Source organism: Microtus ochrogaster, linkage group LG2 (genome assembly GCF_000317375.1).
Source record: "Microtus ochrogaster isolate Prairie Vole_2 linkage group LG2, MicOch1.0, whole genome shotgun sequence".
Taxonomy (NCBI): Eukaryota; Metazoa; Chordata; class Mammalia; order Rodentia; family Cricetidae; genus Microtus; species Microtus ochrogaster.
In genome coordinates this window covers 51,580,855-51,590,017 of record NC_022028.1, presented here as the reverse complement: position 1 = coordinate 51,590,017, position 9,163 = coordinate 51,580,855, and the positions used below count along the sequence as shown (strand labels likewise).

Sequence of the window (9,163 nt, the reverse complement as noted above, 5' to 3'; positions counted from 1 at the left end):
GAGAGAGAGAGAGAGAGAGAGAGAGAGAGAGAGAGAGAGAGAGAGAGAGAGAGAGAGAGCGCTCCATATGCAAATCCTGGTTTGAACAAGTGAGTTGTAGGAGACAGCTGTGAATTGGAGACGTTTTACCGCACTCTGGGTTTGGGTTAATGACAGTGTCGTGGTCGTGCAGGATGATGTCGTCTTTGTGCTGCAATGTTTGGGCTATAAAGTGTCATCTCAGTAATCTTTAAACAATTCAGGAGAAGCACAGAAATAAGGTGAGAAATTTGTCAGACGTGGACTGATGCCCATGCATGGGGCATGGGTGCCCCTGCTGTTTTAACAGCTAGTTCTGGATCTCGGATTTTCACTCTATGGGTCATAAGGATCAGATATCTTTATCGAGAAGTATCTTTTCTCCTGCGACCCTCTGGAAAGCCCTCAACTTGCTAATTGTTTGAAATTCTGGATGAATATTTATTTATATTGTTAGTATATAACATTATGTACTGTTATATAAGTTGTATAGTATGCAGGGGGGCCTTTGGTCAAACAGCCTGCCTCATAGATTGCTTTAGCCATCAATCTCCTTTTCAGTACAGTTTGGTTCAGTAGTCACAGTGTGGTGTTGACATTGCAGGAAAGCTTCTTCAAAGCCTGGTTTTGGGGAGTATATTTTGCTTTGTTTTTGAGAAGTTATTTTGGGAGTGGTAAGACGGGGTCTCACTATGTAGCTCTGGTTGTCCAGGAACTTGTTATGTAGACCAGGCAGGTTTCAAACTCACAAAGATCCTCCTGCCTCTGCCTCTGCCTCTGCCTCCCAAGTGCTGGGATTAAAGGTGTGAGCAATCTCGCCCAACCCAAATTTTTTGTTTCTACGCTTTCTCTTAACAGTTTGTTTATTGTCCTGGGTTTGAAACCCAGGACATGAAGAATGTTCAGGGAAATACATACCTGCCCAGCCCAGTAATTTTTTTTTCTTAAATAATACACACACATATAGTTTATTTTCATTTTTTTATATGTGTTGATGTTTTGTCTGTATTTATGTCCGTGTGTGAGGGTATCAGATCTTAGAGTTACAAGCAGTTGTGAGCTGCCGTGTGGGTGCTGGGAATTGAACCCCTGCCCTCTGGAATAACAGCCTGTGCTCTTAACCACTAAGCCATCTCTCCAGCCCCTCCAGTAATTTTCTTAAAATGTGCCAGCTAGCTTCATACATGTACACACAGGAAAGGGTTGCATGCAGGAGCAGATACTTGAGAAGATTCTTTGTTTGGCTGTCGAGGTGGCGGCACTAACGTCATGTGTTCTCTTCTCGTGGACAGCTGTGGACCTGCTGGAAAAGATGCTCGTCCTGGACTCAGATAAGAGGATCACGGCAGCCCAAGCCCTGGCACATGCCTACTTCGCTCAGTACCACGACCCTGATGATGAGCCTGTGGCCGACCCTTACGACCAGTCCTTCGAAAGCAGGGACCTCCTAATAGATGAGTGGAAAAGTAGGTCCAGCGGCGGGCTAGCGTGGCTCAAGAGCTTGATCTCAGTTTATTCTTGGTTTGCTGTTTCTCTCTGTGGGGCTGGCTGTCTCTCTTGGAACTGGCTCTGTAGACCAGACCTACCTTTGCCTCCTAAGTGCTGAAAAATGTGTACCACCATGCCCGGCTTATTGGACTTTACACATACTCCACAAGTGTTCTACCACTGAACCACATGACCAACCCGAGACCTTATTTTTAAAAATCTTTTCTGGGGCCAAGTGGTGGTGGCACACACTTTTAATCCCAGCACTCGGGGGGCAGAGACAGATCTCTGTGAGTTTGAGGCCAGCCTGGTCTACAGAGCCAGGGCTACACAGAAAAAGCTGTCTTGAAAAACAAAAAACAAACAAAAAAAAAACTTTTCTGGGAAAAATAAGAACTCATCAATGGCCACCTAGTATTTTGGTTCTGGTACTCGGGGTCATTCACACTGCATACATAAGTAGTTTGAGGCCAGCCTAGGCTACATGAGATCCTGTCTCAGTAAAGCCCTTGTGAATGGTTATTGCCAGCTCACTAAACTTATAGCCATGGTCTTTGGTGCATACGCTCCCTGATGCAGTCTGTAGGTGCACTCTCAGAGTGTACAGCTCTTCACACTGACAGAGCTTTGAGACTTGGGGTGTGGTTGCATCGACAGCATCTCTGGAATAAGTGGGGCCAGTGCATTTCCAGTTGACAGAACTAGGACAAGAGGTTGGTTGGTTTGGGTTTTTGAAGACAGGGTTTCTCTATAGCTTTGGAGCCTGTCTTGGAACTAGCTTTTGTAGACCAGGCTGGCCTCGAACTCACAGAGATCCACCTGCCTCTGCCTCTGCTGGGATTAAAGGTGTATACCACCACTGCCCAGCCAGGGCAAGAGTTTTTATAGCTTACCTTTGGCCTTGTTAGGAACTGCCAGGAATAGAGCCACATCTCCTTCATCCAATGTCAAATTCCTTCATAAATCACAAGGTCAGCTCTCCAGTTAGCCCCCAGAGCTAGGCCTGTCCACTGCAGTACTTGGTGCTGACTGCCCCTGAGCAGTAATAAGAGGCGGGATAGCCTCCGTGTGAAGCCATGCTGCAGGTCACGAGCAAGTAGCGAGGCGGATGAGGGAGTGTCTCCGTTCTCACAGCTCACCCTTCCTTTCCTGTCACAGGCCTGACCTACGATGAAGTCATCAGCTTTGTGCCACCGCCCCTTGACCAAGAAGAAATGGAGTCCTGAACACCTGGCTCTGTTCTGTCGATCCCACTTCACTGTGAGGGGAAGGCCTTTTCATGGGAACTCTCCAAATATCATTCAAGTGCCTCTTGTTGAAAGATTTCTTCATGGTGGAAGGGGGTGCATGTATGTGCATAGTGTTCGTGCGTGTGCGTGTGTGTGTGTCTGTCTGTCTGTCTGTCTGTCTGTCTTTCTGTATTTGTGGATGGAAGTCACTTCATGAGTTGTGGATGCTCCATGGCAGCCTCTGCCTGCTTTCTCAGAGTCTGGGCAGGCTGATGGAAACTACTATCTTGTTAGGGATGTATTAAGTGCAGAGTAAAATTATCCCTATTCCTAGTTACACTTTTGCCACTCTGGCTTCTCTTGTGTCCCTGCCTTTACCACACACCACAGTGGTACAGAGAGGTCATCCCCCAGCCATGCCTCCAGCAGAAGAGGAGCACCTGGCTCCTGGGCTCTCGCTGTGATTGGCTGGCTGCTCACCGTGGTCCCCAGAGCCCAACAGGTGTGTCCAAAGCTGCCAGTCTGTGCCTTAAAAGGAGAAGGACGCATAGATAGTTCCAGAACCGCAGCTGCTGACATTCTGAGCCAGGCGAGTGCGCAGGGCTGTTGGGTGGCCAGTAGTGAGCTGGAAGAAACAAGGCAGCCTTCAGGGAGGCCGTGTGTCTGTGTGCCTGTGTGTCTGTGTGTTTCCGCGTGCGTGCGCATGTGCATGCATGTCTGTGTGGCCGCCCTCCCTCTCCCAGGAGTGAGTGGTGTCTGTGCTTACCCCTCACCTCAGTACAGAGATCTCCAGTGCCAGCTGCAGGTTCCTGCTGTCAGCCGCTTCCTGTGTGCTCTTCACGTCTAGCAGAGTGCGGGTGTGTTTGCATGCTTGTACAACCCCTGTCTGACTGCCGGGTGCGAGGAGACTTACTGGCCGCCCTAGTCCATGTTGCCTCAGCTGAAGCCATGGGCACGCTCCTGCCTCCTCACTCCAGCGCTCCTCTGTGTTGAACACAGCTGATCCTCCAGGTGCTCACGGTGCAGAGACACACGGGACGGACAGAGCACCTGGAGGCTTGCCATCTGACTTTCACCAATCAAGGGGAAACGAGGCCTTTCCTAAGAATGTCCTCAGCTCTGGAAATCATGTTCTCCTCACTTGTGATAACCAGCTAAGAAACTCTGAACTGAAGTGAGGAGCAAAGGCTCTTGGGCCAGGACTCCTTCCAGTCTCTCTCAGTAGTGTTGCTAGGGCAGAGCCAGGCAGTCAGAGGCACCTTTTCTTGGAAGGGTCCTCCCGGCAGCTTGACACTGACTGATTCTCGGTCTCAGTGTTGATTTGGGGAAAAATCAATTTTGTCTTGGAATTTTGTATGTTTTAGGAATCCTGAGAGAATGTGATTCCTTCTGATGGGGAGAAAGGGCAAATTATTTTAATGTTTTGTATTTTCACCTTTATAAAGATGAAATCCTCAGGGGTGAAGAACTGTTTGCATAACTCTGAATTTCAGGCACTTTGTGCTATATGAGGACCCATATATTTAAGCCTTTTGTGTAATAAGAAAATGTACAGCCAATTCCAGTGTTGGCCGTGACAGGTCTTGTATTTAGGTCAAGGTGTCTCTATTCTCTATCAGTGCAGGGACATGCATGCTCCAGACTGCCAGGGTAGAACCTTGCATCATCCGGAGCCAAGAAGGAGGCAGACTGGCCAGGCCTTGCCACTCAGTGTGCACCTCAGCTCCTACAGCCCGCAGGACGCATCCGAGTGGCGTGTCTGGTTATGAAGGCAAGTGTGATTCCCGACAGTTCTGCTCGGATTACTTTATTGCAGATGTCTTTGCACATGTGACCATGCTGTGTTAAGAGGCCATGCTCCGGGGCCCGGACTCACTGGAGCTGGCTAAGAGCTCCTGGCATCCATAGCCAAATGCTGCCATCTCCCAGGTTCTCCTCCAGAAAACAAGGGAATGAGGGAACTTGTTTTGTGTGTATTCATGAACTCGGCTGTAGTCCCATACGCCATAGGATGTCAGGCAATACCACTGGGTAAATAAAGCCTATTTTTCAAATTCAGTGCTTTCTCAAGTTTACTGTGTTCCTCTTCATGATGGTTTCAGCATGGCCTGGCACATGTTTCCGGCAGACCCTTTAGAGCTGTCTAGTTCACACATGGTAAGAGCAGCCTGGGCTGGGCCGGCAAGCACCTGTTTCCACAGTGTCACGTGATTGAAAGGGTCCAAAGATTATTTTTTTGTAGCATGCATGAACTGATGTACAAGTTGAATCCCAGTGAGCAGAAATTAAGTCTGATGGGAGGATGCCCACAGTTTGCTCCATGCCCTCTGTGGCGGCCTCGCTGCAGTGAGAGCTGGAGTAGTTGAGACAGAAACCACGGGATTCACCACCTGTCTGCTTAGCTTTGGCCCTTGTCAGCTCCACTGACCACTCTTACACAGTGAATTTTAAGTTGCTTTCTGATTAAATATTCTAAGACTTTATATGCTGTGTATTTTTATCTTTAAATTGACAGAGAGGGGGCTGGGCATGAGCCTATGTGTGTAGGATCATAGTACATCTGTTTGACTCTGCTGTCTTCACGTCCCTGGAAAATGCCTTTTAAAACTAGCAATCTGCACCATGGGATTAAAGGCTGCAGGGTCTCACAGCCAGGCTCTCAGGGTCCCCAGCTATCCTGAGAGGACAGTGAAGGAAGCACACAGCTGGGTGTTTGGACCCATGAGAGGCATTTTCTGGCGGTCAGCAGGAAATAATGTCGATAGCCACAACACTGGTGTAGGCTCCATTCTTATCCCCTGGCTTCCCGTGAGCATGAGAGAAGGTGGCTTCAGCTAGCACGCAGGTGTGGGTGGCTCTGGTAAAACTCAGCTACGCCAGCAAGATGGCTTAGGAGTAGAGTGGCTTGTCACCAAGCCTGACAACCCGAATTTAGTCCTAGGAACCCACATAGGGGAAAGAAAGAACCAACTCTCAAGTTGTCCTGACCTCCACATAAACAGAATTTTTTAATGTAATAAAAATAAAAATCAGCCGGGCGATGGTGGCGCACGCCTTTAATCCCAGTACTCGGGAGGCAGAGGCAGGCGAATCTCTGTGAGTTCGAGACCAGCCTGGTCTACAGAGCTAGTTCCAGGACAGGCTCCAAAGCCACAGAGAAACCCTGTCTCGAAAAACCAAAAAAAAAATAAAAATAAAAATCAGACCTTTAATCCCAGCACTCGGGAGGCAGAGGCAGGAGGATCTCTGTGAGTTTGAAGCCAGCCTGGGCTACAAGAGCTAGTTCCAGGACAGGCTCCAAAGCTACAGAGAAACTCGAAAATAAATAAAATAAAACCAAATGAAAATAAAAATCAGACAATTTGGGGGGCTAACAGACCTGGACCCAGCTCTCCTGGGGCTATGAGTGGGCCTGCTTAGACCAAGGAGAACTGACCCAGAAACTTGGGTGAATGAACTTCACATGGTAACAGGAGCCTCTTAGGATATAGACAGGAAGAGGAAAGGGGAGGGCTCTGGTTGCTACTCTTACCCCCAAGCAGCTAACAAAAATGTGTTCCTAACTTACAATTCATATCCAAGAACAAAGAATGATCCCAGTGTTCGGTTTTCAAATGAAACAGTGTCATTTGTATTTTGCAACGTGGTCACAGATGTAACTTCTGTAAAAGCTAAAAGGTGGGCTGGGGAGATGTCTCTGTCAGCAGAGGAGTTGCCTTGCAAGTCAGAAGCACCCGGTCAATCCCCAGAACCTTGTACAGATGTCTAGGTAGGGTAGCATTCACCTGCAAACCCAGACGGGCAGATCTCAGGCTCCCTGGTCAGCCAGCATAGTCTACTTCAGGACAGTGAGAGCCTGCCTCAAAAAACGTGGGGCCTAGAGAGATGGCTCAGCAGTTAAGAGCACTGGCTGCTTTTGCAGAGGACTCAGGTTCAATTCCCAGCACCTTCTTAGCAGCTCACAGCTGTAACTCCAGGTCCAAGCAGCCTGATGTCCACTTCACGCCTGTGAAGGCACCAGAGACAGTGCACAGACGCACATGCAGACAAAACATCCATTAAATAATTTTTTAATGTGGACGGTGCCTGAGAAATGACTCCTCTAGCCTCATGCATGCACACCTGCACGCACGCAAACACGCAGACAAAAAACTAAGAATACCTGATGGCCTCTCCACCTACCAATACATCGTAGTACCTTCGTCTCCCTTACTGCTAACTGAGTCTAACTTCCCACCTTGCGGTAGCTTTACTGGAGATTTTAGTTGTCTAGTTTTTATATCACTTTCACCAGGTCCACCGTCGTTTGCAAGACAGGAGACAGCTGCATCAATCTGCTCGGTCTTATTTGACACGGGCTTATGCCACGGACTATCCAAAGGCTGTCCAGGTCCTCGTACCTGCCATCAGTGTTTCCATCCTGGTGGCTGACCTCTCACTGGTAACTAGGAGGACTCAGTAACAATGCAAAGTAATGGGGGCCTCCTTTATACACTCTGTGTTCTAATATGGACATGCCTGCTGCACCTATGGCTACATGCACATCCCGAAGTTCTTAAGTGCAAGACGAAAACAGCTGTTGAGCGCCACCTTCTCCCTGGTAGAAGGTACTGGAGACAGCCTAAGAGGCTGTCTTAGTTGGGGTTTCTATCGCTGTGATGAAACACCAGTCCCAAAAAGCAAGTAGAGAAGGGAAAGGTTTATCCAGCTTACACTACACAATGCTGTTCATCTCTGAAGGAAGTCAGGCCAGGATCTCAAATGGGGCAGGAACCTCGAGGCAGGAGCTGTCTACTGGCTTGCTTCCCCCTGGTTTGTTCAGCCTGCTTTCTTATAGCACTCGGGAGCCCGGGCCAGGGACAGCACCACCCACAGTTGGCTGGGCTCACCCCACATCCACTAATTAAGGAAATGCCTTACAGCTGGATCTCATGGAGGCATGTCCTCAACTAAGGCTCCTTCCTCTCTGATGACTCCAGCCTGTGTCTAGTTAACACACAAACGCATCCAGTACAGAGGCCATCTGTTCAAGGGAGCCCCACACAGACCCACGGTTGTCATCTGAGGTGCATGGTGGGAAATAAAGCAGTGACATTCCCAAAGTATGCCCTCCCCCTTTCTCACTGTTCAGTGGTGAAGGTTGAGGATCCCCAGAATGTTTGGGACCAGGCACATTTTGGATTTCAGAGTTAACAGTTGGGTGTCTCTAATCGGAAACTCCAAGATCTAAAATGGACGTCCCAGTCTTCAGATTTGAGAGTGGGACACTCTGCCCAGCTATGGCCAAGAGCCTCCTAGAGGCTTACACCCTGAAACATCGTCAGCGTTTCTGGCTGTCCGCAGGTAGAATGTCTGGTTCTTAATCACAACGAGGAGGCCTGAAGACCTGGTTCTCATAACCCTTTCTCTGTTACAGTCTGCATCTAACTCCCTGGCTGCGGGAGAGCCGTACCCCAGAGGGGAGGAGCCGTACCCCAGAGGGGAGGAGCCGTACCCCAGAGGGGAGGAGCCGTACCCCAGAGGGGAGGAGCTGTACACCAGAGGGGAGGGGCCGTACACCAGAGGGGAGGGGCCGTACCCCAACGGGCGGGCCTGGTGAATTCCTCTCCACAGTCAGCGTTTCTGGGAGATCTGAAGTAAGGGTTTCTAACTTTGCCATTGCTGCCATCTCGGCCAGATAATTCTTTCTCACAGATCCATCCTTTGCACGCCCCCTTGGCTCCACCCTCTAGACGCCAGCAGCACCCAAGCTCCGTGTGTAACAGCCACAGATGTTACAGATATTACCAAACAGTTTAAAATAATCTCAAGTCTTGCAAGAGTCCTAGGCCTCTGTTCTTGAGAACACATTCAAGAGCAACATCTTGTAGCCTGCTGTAACATGGAGATGTGGCTTTGACATCCCAGACACAGAAAGAAAGAAAGAAAGAAAGGGGGAGGGGGAGAGGGGTTTAAAGGGAGCAGAAGAAGGGGAGGGAGTGGGAACTGGGATTGGTATGTAAAATGAAAAAAGATAGTTTGTATTCATTTCTAAATAAATAAATTTATAAACCTAAAAGAAAGACAGCTATCTGGGCCTAGTGGTACATACCTTTAATCCTAGCACTTGGGAGGCAGAGGCAGGTGGATCTCTGTGAGTTTGAGGCCAGCCTGGTCTACACAGTGAGTTCCAGGACAGCCAGAACTGCGTGGTAAGACCCTGTCTTGGGAAAAATAAAATAAATGACCTTTTTAAAGACTGACATGTGTCTTGAAAAAAATTCAAACATTTCAGAAGGAAGGTCTCAGGCATGCCTCACCTGTAACCCCAGTAGGTAAAGGTGCTTGCCTCCAAGGCTGAGAACCTGAGTTCGAATCCAGAAGCTCACAGGGTGGAGAGAGAGCCAACTCGAAAGCTGCCCTTAGACTTGCAACACACGTGCTCATGT

The 9,163-nt window shown here is 48.9% G+C and overlaps 1 protein-coding gene across 3 annotated transcripts in view; it reads left to right on the top strand.

Annotated features, from left to right (window-relative positions):
• The window catches only part of Mapk14 (mitogen-activated protein kinase 14), a 60,922-nt gene extending 56,129 nt beyond the window's left edge, over positions 1-4,793 (top strand). For 2 of the 3 annotated variants that reach the window (XM_005360345.3, XM_005360344.2), the window contains exons 11-12: positions 1,311-1,484; positions 2,665-4,793. In XM_005360345.3, coding sequence (XP_005360402.1) covers positions 1,311-1,484; positions 2,665-2,732 — 242 coding nt within the window. In that variant the 3' untranslated portion in view covers positions 2,733-4,793. Of the gene's footprint in view, positions 1-1,310; positions 1,485-2,664 lie in introns of those variants that run through there. The other variant, XM_013351173.2, reaches the window with a different exon arrangement.
• The last annotated feature ends 4,370 nt before the right edge of the window (positions 4,794-9,163 follow it).